General features: G+C 35.0%; 1 protein-coding gene across 11 annotated transcripts in view; it reads right to left on the bottom strand.

Moving 5' to 3' along the window:
• Nucleotides 1–2,911: 2,911 nt before the first annotated feature.
• The window catches only part of LOC119641410 (protein shank), a 179,748-nt gene continuing 162,063 nt past the window's right edge, over nt 2,912–20,596 (bottom strand). For 5 of the 11 annotated variants that reach the window (XM_038040050.1, XM_038040051.1, XM_038040049.1 and 2 more), the window contains 9 exons: nt 17,116–17,241; nt 16,097–16,428; nt 15,860–16,028; nt 13,932–14,126; nt 13,638–13,704; nt 10,168–10,443; nt 7,181–9,225; nt 6,644–7,122; nt 2,912–6,581 (listed from right to left, as the gene is read on the bottom strand). In XM_038040050.1, the coding sequence (XP_037895978.1) occupies nt 4,763–6,581; nt 6,644–7,122; nt 7,181–9,225; nt 10,168–10,443; nt 13,638–13,704; nt 13,932–14,126; nt 15,860–16,028; nt 16,097–16,428; nt 17,116–17,241 (5,508 nt within the window). In that variant the 3' untranslated portion in view covers nt 2,912–4,762. Of the gene's footprint in view, nt 6,582–6,643; nt 7,123–7,180; nt 9,226–10,167; nt 10,444–13,637; nt 13,705–13,931; nt 14,167–15,859; nt 16,029–16,096; nt 16,429–17,115; nt 17,242–20,596 lie in introns of those variants that run through there. The other 6 variants (XM_038040053.1, XM_038040054.1, XM_038040057.1 and 3 more) reach the window with 4 other exon arrangements.

Genomic DNA, 20,596 nt, shown 5'->3' with positions numbered 1-20,596 from the left:
ATTGAAATTGGAATTATGTGAGAGTGTGAATTTTGAATTATGTTATTCAAATTGGAATTATGTTGCAAGATATTTATAAGCCGGGACTTTACTTGAATTTGTGACGATCAACTAGAAGAAACTACGGATCCAGTTAGAGATACGAATGGTTTTCTTTTGCGAGCGTGTGAGAATTCCAAATTAAGAATATATTAAAGACTCTATGGTTTTGTCTTTTTTTTTAAATTATTTTTAAGTTTTTATTAATTTTTTTTATTTTTATTTTATTCGTTTTAATGTAATAATAATATGCACGGTTATTATGATAATGCGTTTCGTAACTGACTTTTTTGTATTTGTGAGAGTTTTTAAGTTTTTCTCTACGATTTTTCTTTTTTAAATTGTATTTATTTAATTTAATTGCTTAAATTGTATAAATCTTTTTTAAATTTAATTTAATATTATTGTTTAGTATGAATATCCTTCAAATGAATTAATTGTATAAGTATCTACGTTAAGAATACATTGCAAAAGAAGAAAAGAAAAAAAATACACGCAAACACACATAATAACTAATGTATAGTTTTTTTAATAAATATAAAACAAATGCGTTTAAAAAATAATCAATTCTTTGATTTTTTTATACAGTAGCTTAAAAACTTTTAAAGTTTTTTAAACAAGTTCTACGAAGGAAAATCTTTTAAAAAAAATTATTTTTTTATGCAAATACCTTGTGTGAAACAAGGAAAAACTTTTTTTGTAAAGCATTAAAAAAAAAAAAATAAAAAGAAAAGAAAGAATGGAAATTGTTTTGGGTAAAATCAGTGTATGGTATAAGTTAGGTTAATAAAAGTTCTCTCATTAAAACCTCGTAGATATCTCCACTTTTTTATAACCGCAATACAATCTACTCATGAACGGCTTTTGTGGGCAATTTTTTCGATGTTTGAAGTATTTTCATGACTTATAGGGTTTTACAGATACAAGCATCAAGAGTTCAAAACACCAGGACTCCTTTCAAGGCTCTATGGCAATCTAAAGAAGCATCTACATCTACTACAAAATTACAAGATTAAATTGCTTAATTCAAACCGTAGAGGTCTTGAGGCTGGCTTTTGTTAAACGAAGCGATAATTTCAGTTTCGAGGGACATTCTAATCTTTTACCTATTAGAAGCGGTTCTTATAGTGCCGCTAGTTTTGAAAATGTCGAAATACAAAAGAAGAAAAGAAATCCCACAAGATATGAAATAATTTAGCCATATCTATTTCAACGCAAGAAGGGTCTTGCCGTCCTCAATTCAGAAAATAATTTGCTCATGGCGAGCACCAATGATTCGTCGCAAAGCGAACGAAATTCTCTTACTTGTTTTTGGTCTTAGTCAGCTTTTTATAACAGTGTCATCCTGTCATTCTGCACCAGCTGCAGTAAAGCATTGTATGACTTAGGTAAGCGAGTGATTTCTATCGAAAGTAAAGTATGGCAAAAACTAAAGCTGTTTAGACACTTAGAGCAATTTTGCAAAATTTTGCTTTTGTTAAGATTTCCAAATTTTAAAAAGTTAAAAATTTTTTTTTTTTTTTTGAAATGTAATGTAAATAAATATAAACATTGCTAAGGGGCTAAATAAATATAAATATATTCTGTGCCGATACTGATACTTGATAGTGATTTTTTCATTTTCATTCAGTGCTTCTCTCTATTTTTGTTACATGTTTTCATAAAATTTTTTAGTAATGATGATATTAATAATAATAATATATATACTATTAATATTACATTTAATATTTTAATATAATTATATGCTTGTCTGAGTCGTTCTCGTTTATATAATTTGTATAACATTAGAAAAAGAAAATTCGCAGTAGACAAATACTTTTGTAAATCTTTACAAAAAACAAAAAAAAAAAAAAACAAAAATGAAAAAAAAATTTTTTATGTATTTAAGATTTTTATTATTCTTTAATTAAATGTTTTACACTTTTTCTAGCAAAAAAAATTTTTACGACATATAATTTTCTAATTAGATTTCTAAATTTTTCTCACTTTTTTTTTTTTTTCAATAAAATTCTTTATTAGTTATTTACTGTTTCGTTAGAGGGGTGCTTAACTGTTTTTGAAACATTTATATGTATTTATATGTACGAGTGCTTGTGCATCGAGTAATTGTAAGGGAAGAGTATATAAATGTATAAAAATTAATAATGAGCAAAAAAATTATATATATAAATAAACATATATATATGTATATATATACATATATAATATTATAAAATATATACATATATATGTATATATATGCATATATGTAGATATATATATATATGTATATTTATATATAAATATATATTTATTCATATATAAGTATATAATTGATTTTCGCTAAATAATGGATGGATGCTGACTACAATTTTAAGATGTTTATGAAAAGAATCTTTTCCTTTTTAAACAAATTTTATAATAAAAATTGTTTTTTAATTATTTTCTATCATTTTTGGTGAATATACATATGTTCCGTTCATATTTTTTTCGATATTTTTTTTTTTTTCAAATGTATATCACACATAACACAATTAAGCAAAAGAAAAGAAAAAAGAAAAATTTCATTTTTACTTTTTTTTTTTTTTATCAAATACGTATTTAAACATATATATTCTTCTGTTGTTTTTCGTATTTAAATAAAATTGTACAAAAAAATCATTTTTTATTACATTTCAAAACCTTCAATTGTAAATTCCTAATGAATGCATAAATTTTATGCGTATATAGCAAATTTATAGATTTTGCTTCTGATAATTGTGCTTTATAGTTTCTTTTTTTTCTTTTTATTAAGTGTTTTCAATTTTTAATTAATTAATATTTATTTAATTTCTTGGTTTTTCTTCCAAATTTCTTTCCTTATTAATTTTTTTTTCTGCAATGAAAGTTGTTGCTTTCTCTCTTTCAATGAAGAGAAAAAAAGAGACTTTAAAAAGTGAAAAAAAAGGTTACGCCATAAGTTTGCTCTATAAATGGTAGCGAAAGTGTAGATGTGGGTGAAACTTTTACCTTACAAAGTGGCTTTTTTCAAGCACCAAATCAAGTGTTGCACTGAAGAACATGGAAAGGGAAGAGTACTACTAACCCCAGTCAAGCGATGCAAGGGAGATAATAACTCTATATATTTTATATAGTATTGTAGATTGGAATTTAAGGGGCAGTTAAGGACGATGTTATGTCTAACATTTCCAAGTTTCATTCATTGTAATCATATTCACATCGGTCGGAGAACATCGGTCCCATTCTGCCAATTGATTTGTATTTACATAGAGCTTATCAGAGTCATCTATGATTGAATCATTCTTCTCATCATCATAACTTCTTTTAATTTCATTTCCTTTCAATATGTTTCTTTAGTTTATTTTATTATTTTTGCTTGATAATTTTTCCAATTGGCCTGATGAGCGAAATATTTACAAATTATCCCTCACATCGGCGAAACGAGAGGGAACATTCTCTCGTGATATCATGATCAATAATTGTCGGGAATTGGAAAAAATCAAAAAATAAAAAAAAAATAAGATGATAAAGAATTTAGTATTTATTAAAAAGGCTGATTGTTGTAATTTTAAGGAATTCTATTGCAACAACATATTCCTCGTTTGTTAGCAATTAAAGTGGTATCAATAGATAGAGACCATTCAGTTGAGGAAAAAAGAAAATTGAAGTAATCAATCTTTAAGGTTATGTCGGAAACTGAAGTGTATGCGTTTACAAAACAAGAGTCCAGAGGACCTAGTGTCCATGGAGTCAGTACATGGTCTAGGTGTAATTTTCTCATAAGTTTACTATCGGTATGGTGACTAGTCTTTTCTAATAAATCGTGATGACAAAAGACGTTCAGTTTTGTACACTGAATCTTTCCCTCTGATGTATATGTCGATTTTTTCGTTTCAAAAATATGCAATCCATTTGAAATATCAAACGGTTATTACTTCCTCGACTTTTCGTCTTTTCTTTACTGAAATGCAGAAATTTTACTTTTACTTTACATACTTACTATATTGGAATTACTCTATTTTATTTCGATCTCTTCATTTTCGTATTTAACTATTTAAAAAAAAATTTCGATGAGCAGGTGTCGTGTGTTAACATTTGCTAAGCTACTAGTTATTTGTTTAATAGAAACGGTGTACAAGAAAGATAGTGTTCATTTTGATAATGTTCGGTAAGTCATATTTCCGGACCGAGCGACTACTTTTTTCTAAATTTAACTTTCTACCTTTTTTGGGCGCACACATGCCAGCTATTATATGTTAAAAATTTGCTCCCTGACAATTTATTGTGTGGTCCTCGATCTTGCAGCATTCCTTATGAAAATGTCCTTAAAATGTTGTTCGGGCTCTTTGAAAATGAATTTAGTTAGGAAAGACTGTAGTGTAGTTGAAGTTGTAAAGGACGCTTCTATTCTTGGAAATCGATTGTTGTCAAACATTCTTGTGCATGTCACAAAAAACGAAAAGAGGGAAATTCATGGAATATGTTTTGTTTGGAAAAGCTCAAACTGTAAGTTCCATTAATTCAAATTTTAGTCGACCTTTGTGCGTGTTGTTATAATAAATGCTAGTTTCCGAGTGCGATCGTTAATAGACTGGCAGTCGTTACTTTTTATCTTTTTAATGCAGCAGATATTTTGTAACTTTAAAAAACAAAAAACATGTGTTTTTCTCTCTTTTAAATTCCGGGAAGCAAGCGTTACCTTGTTTTGCACAAGGAGGGAAAAGTATAGCTTTACTGTTTTGTCTTAATGCAAACGATGATGATTGTTTTTGGGTAAAGTACCAACAACGCGAACGCGACCTAATGTGCCCATATTGCCTGTGGCTGCTGCTGAAGCAGTAGCTGCGCCAGAGCCCACACCACTTCCACCACCACCGCCAACACTAGCAACACCAACAGTAGCAACAGCAGCGGCAGCAGATGCATTACTTGTCATATGCTGCATTTGCAGCATGTGTTGTGGATGCATTTGCATGGTCATGGCCATCATTTGTTGTTGCTGCTGATGCTGTTGTTGGTGTTGGTGTTGCAGTTGATGATGGTGCTGTTGCAATTGTTGGTGGTATTGCTGATATTGTAGTTGCTGTTGTTGCTGTAGCGACAGCTGCTGTTGTGGCTGGTGAACGCGCTGCTGCATTTGCAAGTGTTGCATTTGAGTGGGCGGTGCAGGCGATGTCGACTGTTGCTGTTGCTGTGGCTGCAACTGCGGCACATGCTTAATGTCATTGCAATCGCAAAATTGTGGCGGTGGCGCGAGTACAATGTTCTCTGCAACCAGAGATCCATCATCATCACCCACCGTAGTTGCGGTCGCACCAACAGCACCTTTTGCACTCAGCGATAATTCGCTATCACTGTCAGCCTCAATGGGTGGCGGAAGTTGCACCAGCGAAACGGCAGCTGAACGCGTAGCTCGTTGCATGGCAATAGCGGCGGCTTGTTTGCGTGTTAACGAATTATGTCTCTGAAAGCCTTTGGCTGGCGGGGAAGGACTTAAGTCTCCGTCGTCATCTGAACGCTGCTCATCGGTGGAGTCTTGTGAAGTCGTCGATGTCAGAAGTTTATTAGCACTCATTTGTTGCTGTTGCTTGGCAACCAGAGCTGCTGTAGTGGCGGCAGCTCCTGCTGCAGCCGCTTTGGCTTTGAGAATTTGTTGTAAATGCTGTTGATGTTGTTGTTGCTGCATTATTTGCTGTTGAGTGGCTAACAACTTTTGGTTGGGATTTATATGTTGTTGCTGTTGTTGTTGCTGTTGTTGTTGAGCCAAGCGACCAGCTATTGCTGGCTGTGCTTTACTGGCCACTAACTGACTTTGCACTAGCAGTGTCTTTACCTTTGATGTCGACATTTGTTGTTGTTGTTGCTGTATGACTGGTGCATGATGTTGTTGGACCATTTGCTTAACAGTAACTGTGGTGGGAATATTAGCCACCGTTGCAGAAATATTGGCATTTGCAGTAGCAGCTTTAGCTTCAAAAGCAGCGGCGGTGCTGGCTACAACGTTTGTTAGTGTAGGTAATTTTTCTTTGGCGGCAGCTACTGTGACTGTTACCACTGAATTAGTCTTCATTTGCTGAGGTGAAATTGTTGTTTTATTGGTTGTATTTTCAATTGCTACGTTAGCTGTTTTAGTCTTTGTTTCCACAGGTGGTGGCGGCGGCGGTGGTGTCGTAGGCAGTTTTGTGCTGTCTGTTTCATCCTGATCTGAAATGGACTGATCTGGGATGGTTTTTGGATCATCCACAATGGTTACGGTTGGTTTCTTTTTAATTGTATCGGTAGCTCTCGGCCCGCTTACTACATTATTGGCAGCCATTACATCCTGATCGCTACTAACCCCTGAAGAACTATCTTCTTCTTCGTTCAGCATGTTGTTATTGTTATTTTCAGAATCATCTTTTTCGCTCTTTTCTGCATCGGCTCTTCCGTCTGCGACTATCTTTTCGACAACTTTATTAAAACCGTTGGGCGAAGACTTAGAGATTTTAAGATTGCTGCGTATACGTTGGATCTCTTCAACTGATAAGGAATGTGAAATGGAACCCGAGCCTGAGCTGCTGCCACTAAAATGAAACAATGTTTGATATTCAAGTTTAAATTCTATCGAATTTTGTTAATAACAAACCTCGCTTGACTGTTGCCGCTAGTCTCGGGAACATCGATTAAAGCGATTTTTTCATTTAGTTTCGTGTTACGTGCTACTAATATAGAATTCTCATCTTCACCATCTGATTCACTAAGACTGTAGTCGGGTTCCGGTATAGGAGGGGCTGGACCAGTTGGTATATTAAGTTGTCCGCCGTTACTATTATTATTATTGTTATTATTAGTATTATTATTAATATTGTTGCTACTCTTGTTGACTTGATTTATAACTGCGGAACCATTTTGAGATTGAGGTGCTGCATACTGCCCAGCCGAGTTAGAGCTGGCAGGTGAATTGGTGCGTGCCAAAGCAGTGGGTTGTGCATATTGACTAATTTGTGTGTGGGGGTCTGGTTGTTGACTTTGTTGCGCATTTGAAACGAGGGGTTGATTTAAAACAAGTTCCTGTTGCAGTTGACTATTTGGTTGTTGAGCTTGATTCACTGGCTGCGAGCGATTCTGTAAAGCGAATTGTTGATTTGAATTGTTCTTTCTTTTTTCTTTATAACATATTTACCTCCTGACATTGCCTTAGCTTCCAGGCCAAGACATTTCGCAATTCTTGCGGTGAAGCATAGATTTTAGCATTTGCTGACGGGTTGAAACTTGATTGAACACCGTCGATAGCTGCTGATGTGACAGCGTCGTTTTCGGCACGCTTTTTCAGTTTCTGCTGCAACGATATGGTGCTTTCATATTCAGAATTTTGACGCGTTTCTACCTTTACTACCTGTCCGACGACCGGAGGTGGTGGTGGAGGATGTGAGGGTGGGGGCAATGTATTTAAACGGATCATAGAAGCGTGTAAGGTGGTCACGTCATCCTGTGAAAGATGGCCCTTGCTTACATTGGTGGTCCAAATAGAAGAAGAGGAACCGCCGTTGACATTCAGATCTGGCGTGGAATGGAATCGTTTTAAATCGTGCCCTCCTCCCACCGTAGGAATTACACAAGGTTTGCCGCGTAATGTTCCGTTTTTGGTCTTGGTTTTACGCTTCATTTCGGCAACACTGCCGTAGACCTGAGGCCCTTTTAGTGGAGAATTGATGTTGGTTGGAGGAGTGGCTGCTCCACTTTCAACACCGGATTGAAAACGTGACGTGGTCATCATGGTGGAATATCGATTGGAGCTGTCTACAACCTCCCCATGTTGGCGTTGGAATAGCTCTTCTAGTTCTGCGGCTGTTATGCGACTTGAAGTTGGACGTGCTTTAATACTGGCTGTACGCAATTGAACCGGTGTGCTAGGATGGGTGGGAGTGGGTGTGACAATTGACTCAACTGAAGATGATTTCGTATGCGTTATATCGTCATCTTCTTTTTCACCGCCATTTTCCAAACCGGCCACCATAGACTTGGCTCGTGCCCTGCCCACCGACAGAGTAGTTTTAGGGTCACGTCTCGGTGGCAAAGGAGCTGGTCGACCCCCAGAACTTCCTGTTGACGAATTAGGACCTAACGACATTTTTCGGGGCAATGTAGCACATTGTCTATGCGAGGTTTGCGGCGTATTTGGGCCGCTCGATATATGATGACTCGGCATGTATTGGGGAGTGGCTTGCATTTGGTTTGGAAATTGCGGGGATATAACGGTCATTGATACCAAAGCCCCGGCTGAGCGTATCATTTCAACGACCTTCTCATGGGAAGCAGCTCTAACATCTTCGCCGTTAATAGCTAAAAGAAAATCGCCAGGCCTTAAACCAGCCATATCAGCTACTCCACCAGGATCGACGTCGTCAAGATATTGCAAAGCCGGAAAACGTTCGGACGGTTTTAATTGCATAAGTTGTGACGAAGCTTTTGCACCGCGTAAAATGAAACCGAAACCACGCTTAGCTCGGTGCAAAACTACTGTACGAGGCTCATTAAATGCGCTGTTATAAGGAGTAGGAGGGGGAGAGAATGAACACTGACCACCTCTAGGATTGGCTAAAGATGTGTACCTTTTCTTTACCCTTGGAGCTGTAGCGCTACTATATTGGCCAACTACTTGCTGAGAGCCATTTACGACAGTTGTGCTATGCTGTTGTTCCACAACAACAACAGAATTCGTGCCATTCAGTGCTTGTGTAGAGCCACCGCTATTCACCGACAATGAGGGCGATTGATGAATTAGACTAGGACGTGGCAAGGCGCCTACGTTATTGCTGATTAAACCAATACTCGAACTACCTCCCAAACTCAATTGAGGCGAACCTTGGTGAACAGACGAGCCCACTGTCGAATGCTGGTAAGGTGAGTGTTGGTTTATTGTAGCCGTGGCTACATTTGTTATATTCTTTTGACGCAAATTAATTTCTTGAACGCATTCAGCCGGAAAGAAACCTGACTGATTGGTGCCGCGCACATAGCCCTCCAGGAGGCCACAATCGGTGGATCCAACTACTTCGATTACGTCGCCCGGTTGAAGGCGTATGTGGCCCACCGAATTGCCTACATAGGGTTCCATGCAAACCACCGTTGTGCTAGGATGACCAATCGAGCAGGCGGCAGAATCAGAGTTTGTGCCCACCCCTGACGAGTCGCTAATGATATCGCTAGTATCGCCTAAGGATTTATCTAAATAAGTAAAAAGAAAAAAGACAGACAAGCAGAAAAACCGAGAGGCAGAGAGAAAGAAAGAGGGAGAGAGAGAGAGAGAGAGAGAAAGAGAGAGAGAGAAACAGATAAAGAATGATAGAGAGGAATAAATATTCTTATAAATGATAATGTGATTGATGTTACTCTAAGCACACATTTTTGTTGTTGGAAGATTAAGGGGAAGTGCTTTTACAACGCTGATGTGATGGAGTTTCCCCTTATGTTGGGATTTCCTCGATAAATGATGGATGGTTTGGCTTTATGCTCGGTGGGAGAGAGAGAATAATAACAACTTTGGCTTCTGTCCAATAGCTGAGGAACAAATCTTTTTTTTTTCTATACAGTAATGCGACATGCAATTTTATTTGAATTTTGTTGCTATTGTTGCTGTTGTTGATTTAGGATATATTGACTAAAGAGTTTTTGAAACATGCAATCTGCTAATGTTACACAAACATATAAATTCAACATGCTTTAAACATTTTCGCATACATATACTTATCTGTCTTAAACTCTCTTCTGAGTGACATATATATATATATAGAGAATTAAAGTTTAGAAGAAAATTTTCAAGTTTGATTAAATTGATGTTCAAGTGTAATTTTGTAATTTAATGACTCTTTAGTAAACTAACTAAACTAAAGCCTAACATATAGTCTGAATGTAATTACGCAGTAACGATAAACCAATAAGTCCTTGAATTTTCTCAAAACATTAAATAAGAAGAAATCCAATCCTTAAAATTTCCTATTTTAGTAATATTATCGAAAAATCAAATAAACTGAAAGCGAAACAAAGCCCAACAACACAAACGTATATATAATAAAAAAAAAAAAAAATAATAAAAAAAAAGTAAAAAAAAATACGATAAAATAAAATGAAAAATAAAAATAGTGTAAATGAAATGAACAAAATGAATACCTGTTACAATGCTGATATCATCCTCATGTGAACGGTGACCGGATGATCCCTCAGATAGACTCGAACTGGCCGAACTGTATGGCAAGTGTTCGGATGGACATGGTGACGGTGGTCCACGGTGGTGGTGGAGGCCACCAGTACAAGGGGCTGTGCTATTACGTGTCAATGTACCCATCAGGCTGCCACCGCCGCCAATACTACCACCACCATTGGCACTTAGCCAATTAATGCCTGAACGACGTTTGGGATTATAACGTGGCGGTCCGCGAAAGGGTACTGTATGTGGTATAAATATATTTCAAATGTTACTAACTTTTTTCCTTTTTTTTTTTTTTGTGCTTCTTCTTTTCACTTATAACTTATATATGTATGTTTTTGTATATGTACTTTGATAGGTATTTAGCAATTTTTGAATTCCTTATGGTTGGAGTTGAAACCATTCAACAAATATTAGTGCATTGCAGATGCAAGAGTTCCCGGGAGTGAAAATCTATTTGAAATATTTCTGCGAAAACTTTTTTCCTTTTAAAACAGTTATTTCATATCCAAGGGTTAAGTTTTGGGTTCTTTTTTAGCGCAATAAAAGTAAGAAAAAAATATATAAAGTTAGCAAACACATACACCCTCTCTGGCAAGGGAATATAGATTTGCAATGAAAGTGCCCGGGTTTTTGGTAACTCAGATGTAGAAACGAATTTAAAGATTTTACTCAATCTATAAAATTTTGTAGAGATTATTATTTGTAGCATAGTCTGAGGAGGAAGACTTATTATTTAGCGAAAGTAGTCGTTATCGCGTTAAGCAGGGTATAAAGACAGGCCTGCACTATTCTTTCACTTTAGAAAATGGCTTGAGGAACTTATAACTTGGACTTTTGAAGAAAACAATATAATTATGTTAAACATAATTAAACATAATTTAAAAAAAAAGTGAAAAGAAAATATAACAAACGGAACAAAAATTAAAAAAATAACGGACTGCTGCGTACGATCTAATAATGATTTTTTTAATTATTGAAAATGAAAGCCTTAATAACAATGTATTAATAAATATCCCTCTGCCTGCTAAATTCATAAAACAACCTGAACATAGTTAAAGCCAAAATGATGTATATTCACCATCAGTGAGGGTTGAAAGCAAAAGGTACAAAGGACACATGCCTTCGTCAGACGTTATGAGTAAATAAGCAAAGGAGGGCAATACCGTTGATAATTATATTTTTGTTACACACATTCAAGTGCGAGAAATGGAGACTTTAGGACGCTTTAGGTTATGATACGTAGCGTTATTACGTCTAAGCATACAAAAATATATTAATTTTTACATTTCCTTTTTAACGCCCCGAACCATTTACCAATGACGTTATAAGAAATATATATAAAATCATAAATGGAAGCTTGGGGGTCCAGTTCGCCCCGCTCAGTCTGTTAGACGCAGAGAATAAACACATGAAATTGAAAATTTGTGCAGACATTGATGGATAAAATTTGAAAATATACATAGCAAATACATAGCTGCCACGTACTTAGAAATGCAAAAAGAAAACAACAAAAATAATTGAAGTGAAAAATCTTTGTTAGATATCCATTGGAATGTTTGTTCTTCCATAAAGCAACATGATGTATGTACACTAATCTTCGTCTATCATCTGTTATTGGTACGTTCAAGAATGCGAAAGTTTGGAAAGACTGCTGAAACTTCATCAAGGTTACTGGCCGCTTAAACTTTGTCTTGGCCACTTTTCTATTGTTTTTATACCATAAGCTTGGAAGCGTGAAGTTATGCAATTTGTCTGACTGATGGTCTACGCCTAACACCTAAAGGCTAGCGTGAAATTGCCAAAACCGAGCTCACTACGAATGATAGGCACGGGAGATTTAAAAATTAACTTGCCCGAGTGAGGCAGTAGATAGCACGTATCATTTTTGTCATTGACGAAGCAAAGATAGACAAAGTATGTCTAAGCCGGGGGGCAAGATGTTATGCTCCAACACCGCTGTACACCCTATCCTATCCAACGGCCCCCTTTTGGCAAATTTTCTATTTGGAGAGGCCGTTACAAGGGTGTATTAAGCTTGTGCGGACGTATGCAACATCTAGAAGGACTTGAGTTAGATCCGCTTTTCATTGTATTCTGTCTGTCCGTGTGGTTTCTTCTTGCTCGCGATGCAAATCGCAAATTTGATATGTCGACATGTTTTGGTCTAAGTGCGAACGCTATAGAAAATGTTTCGGATCGTATAACTATTGCGACCATTCTCCGTGTAAAGCCTTGTTTTGAGAAGTCCTTGTATGAGTAATTGCATTAAACAAAATGATGTAGGGTATTTGATGGTAGGCTGTGTTCGAATATAGTCTATCTACTTGCTTCTTATGCATGCATTGGTGATGACATTTTCTTGTAGTGAAGGCTAATCGCTGAGGCAAACATATCTTTTAACAGATAAGCAAACTAATCGATTGGAACGAATCAAGCCTTGAGGGGTCACACTATCTCTTAGACTAAGTAATAAATTGTAAGTTGAAAGTACAAAGTATTTTGGGGATAGTAGTTCAAGTGAAGTTCTGTGTCAACTATTCAGAATAAATAATATTTGCGTGATGCATTACTGTGATTATAATAAACACATACAAACTATTCGTTACATATTGCATTAAAATGGTAAATAAATAAACAAAGATAGATCTATAGATACAAATATGGGTAAACAGTGCTGAACTAATAACAGGCAAATTTTAATTTAATTAAAACAATTAATTACGAATTTTATTTAATACGAGCGTATAAATGTTTTTCATATTTTTTTTTTTTTCTTTTCTTTTCTTTTTTTGTAATTATAATCGAAATGTCTTATAATTGCCTACGGAAACGGATGATATATCAATGCGTACGAGACTATGATAATGATGATGTTATTCGATAATACTTTTGTTTTAGGCGTTGATGATGATGATGGGAAAGAGAGAAAGAGGAAACTATATGATAATTAACATGATACATTCAATTTATATTATATAACATCAATGGGACGATGAGAGATCGTGAAAGAAGAAACGTAAAATGATATTTCAAACGAAAGTACAGTTTGGCACAAAACAAAATCGACAAAAATTTTATAGATTGAGTAACGATGGAAATGAATTTAGGGAATTTTTTTGCGAACAAACCATTTTAAAACAACCGTAAATGTAGGTGAAAGAGAGAGAGAGAGAGAGAGAGAAAACCAATATTTTTGATAAATTCTTATTAATGAAGAAAATTAAGGGAAAGAATAACCAAAAAAAAAAAAAATGGAATGATTATGTGTAACAACAAAGAAAGCAATGATTGATGAGATTTCTATTAGATAAAATATAACCAAACAGCACATGGCCAACTTGTGGTGAAAGTTTTTATTCATTAAAATTAATTCCATACCGAGTCGTTTTGGGGAATTTTTTCATTAAATTTCCAAGAAAATTAAACTTACCAACATCTTCGATTTTATAGTTTTGTATAATTTCAGCCAATTCTAGATTACCAGCAATAACTGCAACCTAAATTTACGGGGAGAGAGATGAAAAAAAAAAACAAAAACAAAAGTTGACTCAAAATTAGTTTGACTTATTTAAAAATGATTCTAAAATGCGGAATGCGGTCATTTTTCAATATACAAATTTGCTAAATATATATGTATATATATGTATGTATATAGAAAAAAAATTTTTGGAAAATTTTACCGCGCAAGAAGAAAAACCATAAGAAAGTATATACTATTAAATACCTGATAAGGAGTTTGATTGGCAAAATTTAGCGCACCACGTTGGGCACCTCGAAATAGAAGCATTCTAGCACAAGCCTCTTGATTGTTAACAGCGCATACATGCAATGGTGTATTACCGGAAGCATTACGGCCATCCATGTCAGCACCATAAAACAACAAATGTTCCAAATGCTGGACAAGACCATGACGGCAAGCCTAATTATATCATTTTTTTTTTTTTTTTGTTTTTTTTGTTTTTTTTGTTTTTTTTGCCAAATAGTAGTACATAAGATGGTAGTAGTATGGTAGTAGTAGTAGTAGCAATAGTAGCAGTAGAGTAGTTGTTATATTGGTTGGTAGTTTTATAGCAATACAGGTAGTAGTAGTAGTAGGTAGTGTTTGAGAGATTGGTAGTAGTAGCAATTTATCCCCACATTTATATAAAAATATAGAACAATACAAGATGATTTTTTTTTTTTTTTTTTTACGTTTTTAAATTATTTAGCAAGCCAAACATCAATAGAGGGTAGGAATATAAAATAATTGAAAATATTGCTACGAATCACAGATCGAACGTTAACGCCGAAAAATGTAATAATAATCCCGGAAAACGTTGTTATTATTGCATATAATTTGAGGCAAAGAGCGCTACGTTTTCATCTTACTGTGCCTTTACTATTAATACTGAAACCATATAAGAAACTAAAAAAAAAAAAACCTGAAATTTGACAACCCTCACCCCTGCACCATACTTCTTTCGAAACCTTATGCGGTAAATCAACAAGTGCCCTAAGTTTTCATTTTGAGGAGAAAATATCCGCACATTGCTGCTGGTTATGTTTTTGTTTTTGTTTTTTTTTTTAATAAGGATATAATTTTTCCAATTTACGGCAGTTATCAGTGGTCGCTGCTGCTTTACTTGTCTTCTGAGCAAAACAGTATTGTTAGGCGGTCAAGAATGTTCATCAAGCTGTACATTTTTGTGGTTATAATGATATGTCATGCAAATGTTTAACGTCTTTGGCTTAAGTAGATGTAATGGTTAAAACTTTCCGCAAGCTATTGAGCACGTGCGTTCGATGAGAACGTCTCTATAGTAAAACTTATGGTTTGCTTATATGAGATTGAGAGTCTCGGAGCTTTCACATCATACGTAATAATCGCTTCACTTTTCCCTCTGACTTAAGCAGATGCCAAAAAAAAACTTTTCGTAAGCTATGGAGCACGATCGCTCATTGATGAGTATGGCTCTGTAGTGAAACTTATTGTTTGCTTATATGTGATTGAAAGCATCGGACCTTTTACATCGTCTCTAGTAACCGTTCTCTAGTGCGATCTAAGCAAATTGAATTTTTAATAAAAAGCTCTCTGCAAAAATGCGCATATAATTCGGTCGTAATCGAGGAATTCAAATGATTACTCTCGCGTAGAACCGACATGTTCTTCTCACATCTCCTATATCTGAGGCTCTCCCTTGTCCGTTCGAGATTCGTCTTAGCGCTAAAATAGAATTTTGGCAAAAAAATGGGGTAAACTGCAAGTGTTGTTGAGCCCTCCAATATTTGAATATTGTTTGTGAAATGTGAAAGAAACTAGAATTGGAAGAGACCCCTCTACTCTAAAAACGCATGTCACTTGTTTGCTTAAATGTGGATTCGAATAGCTGTTAAAGTAAAAGATCACTTTCCAAAAATGCAACAAATTTGACTTTTTCAAGGACCGACCAGAATGTATCGCCCATAAAGAAAAAAGGAATTTTTATGAACAACTTTTACTTTATGGCCTTAATTCGGGCACTTATTGACTAACACCTTTAGAAAGCAATTAATTACTGATTATCTTGTAATTTTATATTCCGGCTGAATTTTTTTTTTTTTTTTTCATATAACTAAAAAGTTTTTAAACAACTCTTCTGCAAAAATAAATGAAAACGGAAACGTCTTACTTACCTGATGTACTTCATTCCAGCCTTGATTGTCCTGAGTACCCAATGAAGCATGATCGTGTAATAGACTTTCAGTTATTTTGGCATCACATTTACGTGTTATTGATATATAAAGAGGAGTAATGCCACGAGCGTCCTTGTAATTAGGTGAGGCACCCAACTCTAATAAGGTTCTGTCATAGTTAATGAAGGTAACTTGTTATGAATTTTAGAGAATTTTATGCAAATCATATATACATACGTTACTGCCTCCAATGAATCTTTCTCTACTGCTCTATGCAATGCGGTGGTACCATCTTTAGTGCGATAATCCAAGAGAGCTCCGCCATTTACTAGCGCTATTAGAAGTTTATTTGGTTTTTTAGCACCCGTCGCTACTGTTAACGGTGTTTCCCCACTTTCGGGACAATGAAAATTCGGGTCCAGCCCTTTGGCACACATTTTTGCTATCTTTTCCACATGTCCACCGTTAATGCATTCAAGGAATCGTCTTAGATTGGCACGTGTATGTAAAGCTTTTAATTGACGCTCATCAAGATTTAACATTTTATAGACGCGCCGTTTGTATTTCAACTGAAAGCGAACGATATTAATAATGAATAATCATCATAAAATAATAATAAGAAAATTTTATTCTAAAGAGTTTGAATTTTTTTTGTTTTGCATTAATGGGAATGTAAATCTTCGTGTACCGTTTTTGTACCACGCATCAAGCGATGTGGAAGTACGAATGGACTTGAACCTTTCGCCGAAGGATGATTTTGCCAGAACGTTTGCAACACCCAGGAAGAAGCTTCAGAGACCCATCAAATTCTAAATCGATTTAACCATGTCCGTCCGTCCGTGTATGTAATGCCTGTTGTAAAGCTGTCAACTTAAAATTCGATAGAAACATTGAAAGTTCTTGCACGTAGGTTGGCATTGCAAATGAGCTAAATCGGTTGAAGGACACGCCTACAGTACCATATAAACTAAGAACACCTCTGTTTTTCAGAAACCCATAAAGGATATAAATTGTTCGCCACTTTCAAATTCGGAATGCACTTAAGTTTGTCCGCTTATTCTTTTGTTCATCTGTCCGCCCTCGCGCCTAGATAAGCGAAACCATCAATCAAACCAAATCTTTAATTTCCGTGCTGTTTGCTTTTTACTCATGTAGTACAAAACAAACCATGTCAATTTCCACTTTTATTCTAAAGTTAGAAAAAATCGACCGCGCCCATCCAATATTATGAGTATGAAAATTGAAAAAAATCTTACCTCCAAATATCCCACTGGCCCGTTGAAAGGGTAATCACCCAAACGGCGTTCCTCGTCCAGGAATTTGCCTGCCTTGCCATTTGACGGAGGACAAAATAAGCCATAGTTGAAACTTTCTTTAAGTTCCTGTAAAAAGAAAAAAGTAAATTCAAGGGAATGTTATTAAAAAGAAAATTAATAGCATTAGAAGGCAAATAAATCTCTCTTTTAATAACTAATAGGCGCAATCGGGCCTTGTAATCGGTCACTAGCCGTCTGAGAAAACAATGCCATAGGTTTTCGATTTTGCATTAAATTTGACATTTCGGGGCAAGAGCTGTAATAACCTTCTCTGATATCAACTTTGTTATAAAAATTCAAAAAATCCGTCGTGACTTATGTGAGGTCTTCTTCATATTGTCCCGAGAACGGCCGCTAATATCGCGGAGCCATAGTTGAAATAAAACTCCCCGATATCACGGAAAGCCGGCAAAAAAGCAAAAACAAAGGTGTGTCTGCCTTGTGGCGTCTCTAAGATACTTTTGTTTGTTGCATTGTAACCCTTGGAAGGCCAATGTCATCAATATGCAACCTTGGGGCAGCATGAAAATTGTTTATCTACACAGTTAGTATGTTTGTTTTTCTTATTGTGCAGAAAAGTTTCTATTGTTAATTAAGTTTCAAAGACGAACGAGAAAGTGTTAAATTATATTTCCTTAACCGAAACAGATGGAGTTGGAAATTTTGAAAAATATTAAAGTCAAGTAAAAATCTTTTGAAAAGTGAAAGAAGCTATGATTAGCAGGTATTTCGCTAATGGTCTACGCATGTGTTTGCATAAATATTTTACGTTTTCTTCTTTTTTTTTTTTGTGTTGAAATTTATTAAAAAAGCAAAATAAGGGTTCTTTTATACACCGAGCTGTTAACTTTATTATACACTTGAAACTAGTACGGCATTCGGTCGGCATTAGAGCCTTGTAAACATGGGGGACGCCTGTCATCGCATACGTAATGAGGTGTTAACACAATCCATCTACATCTACTTATGTCTTCGTTTGCGAGCTTATCATACATTTCTACTTGATAGGTGAGTAGTAAAACATTATATCAGTAATGATTACAGATAATGTGCAAATGTTTATAATGCTGGGTAATGTCGAGTCTGCTTGCGTTGAAAGAAAACATCATAATAGAATATCATATGAGATAGATGAAACAACAAAGAAAAAAAGGCAAAGGCAATAAAATAAGGGAAAAAGTTCCCAGGGGCGTTTTATTTATGAGAAGCCTTGAGAAGCGAACAGAGTTATTCCTTCAACTTGTAATCAAACTTAATTAAAATAAAAACAAAAATTGTAAAGTTGTTAGACCGGTGTAATCATATTGCGTATGTACACAATCGTAACATACAATATATGTAGCATACTTTTAGGGTTGCCATGTTAAATGAAAACGGAAGAAGAGCATTTTGCGATATATAAATTGTTTAAACTATCAAGTCCACTTGCAGTATGTATAATAGTATAAGGAAAGGTCTTTGTTTCCGACTGGAACCTTTCCTATTACGTCCGATAAACATAAAAGCATAACAAGTCGTTGGCCATTGTACAGTTTTAGAGATGAGTTAAAATGTCATTTCCATTTTGTAGCTTCATGAGTGTCGCGGTGCAAGCAGTTAACCATCTTGTGAAGAATACTATTGCAATTTAACATAGACTCACATCAAGTTAATCTTATGGGCAAGTGGAAGTGCTCACGGTTGAGACCTACATAACAGAAGCTTCCATTTCCAAGGAAATCCGCTTCATATAAAGTGTGGATTAATATTCAATTTAGGCCTACATCAAGCTTATCCTATGGAGAGATGAAAGTGCTCACCGTTAACATTTACGTAACGGAAGTTTCCTTTCCCAAGGAATTTCATATAAATTGTGGAGTTAATGTTCAACTTAAGCCTACATAAAGCTTACCTTATGGGTAGGTGGAAATGCTCACGGTTAAGACTTACGTAACAGAAGCTTGCTTTTCCAAGGAAAACGTTTTTGTGCAAACTGTGGGGTTAATGTGTTTTTAGGCTTACATCAACTTAATCTTATGGGCAAGTAGAAGTCCTCACGGTCGAATTTCCTTTTCCAAGGAAAATGTTTTCAAATGGATCTTTTTATCACGCTTATCTCGCGCTTATTTTATGGTAAACATATTCATCAGAAGCTCTTATCGGGTTGAAAAAAAAGGTATTTTCAGAAAATATAAAAAAATTTCAATACACATTCATCATTACCCCGTAACCTAGACAATATGTATCTCTCGTGAAATCCACGGAATAGTTTTCTTAAAAAATGCAATTAATACTTTTAATCGAAAAATAGTTATTCAAAATTGATGTAAAATTTTTCCACTTTATGGTCAAGTAATTTTTCATGTACATTGGCCATAAATTGATTTTTAAAGTAATTCAGTTAATTTAATTTAATTTGAAGAACTTACTTAACTTTTTTAACTATTTTCTAAAATTAATTCGTCGAATATTTGTAACATACTTCTAGGTTTAATAAAATATGTACATTATAAAGCATATTTTTAACCTGGACTCTTTTCATGTGTTGTTTGTGTTGTTTAAACGTCTCTGCTCTTAATTGTCGCATATTGTAAAAAGTTAACTTGTAACAATCAAGCATTGATTAGCTCACTTAAGCTTTAGTGTTGTGTGTCGGCAGCACGGCATCCATCATCAGCCTTCATTACGTTTTTCTCGCTCTCCGTCTAGCTCTCTCTGTTTAGAATTTCACTTGCACACCAACTAACGAGTGAAACAAAGCAAACCGTAACAAAAAACCATAACTTTTAAAACCCCTGGCGAAAAGTAAAGGAAAGCAAGAAACAAAAACAAAAGGATATATCGGAAAAGCATTTAACTACATGTGTGACATATCGCCTCTGAATCTAAACACAAATTGTGTATACTTTCATAGAAAAGTGTAATTTAAAGTCAAAGTATGAAAGCGTTCAAGGAGAAGAGGAAGAGTGAAAGAGGAAAAATTGTAAAAAAAAGAAGAAAAATAATAAAACGGAGCTAAAAGTGGCTTAGCATATAGGAAGTCTTGGGTTGGATACTTGTACCGAAAATTATGCAGATAACACCCAGTTGAGTTGGTCTATCGCATGCATTTACATTGAATAACTGAAATAACGACTTAAGCACGTCAGCTCAACTTCTAAATAACGTGTAGCGTTATTTACGACGATGTTGATGATAAAGTGCACATTTCGCTTAAAATTTAAAGAAAAGAAATGCTTTATGGCATATTTAAAATAAATAATAAAAATTTTATTGCTTAATCATTGCTTTCAAGAACAAATGCTAAAAACTGCTAAGGATGAAATAAAAAAAACACATCTAGTATAAAAAGCTATCCAGGCGCTAGTCCAAGCGTTACCGATTAAATCTGGCAGTAAAGGAAAATGAAGAAAAATCTTTTAAAATTTTTAAGTCAAACACT

The sequence above is a fragment of the Glossina fuscipes genome, unplaced genomic scaffold (genome assembly GCF_014805625.2).
Source record: "Glossina fuscipes isolate IAEA_lab_2018 unplaced genomic scaffold, Yale_Gfus_2 148, whole genome shotgun sequence".
In the NCBI taxonomy this organism is placed as follows: Eukaryota; Metazoa; Arthropoda; class Insecta; order Diptera; family Glossinidae; genus Glossina; species Glossina fuscipes.
This window is presented reverse-complemented; position numbering and strand designations above follow the sequence as displayed.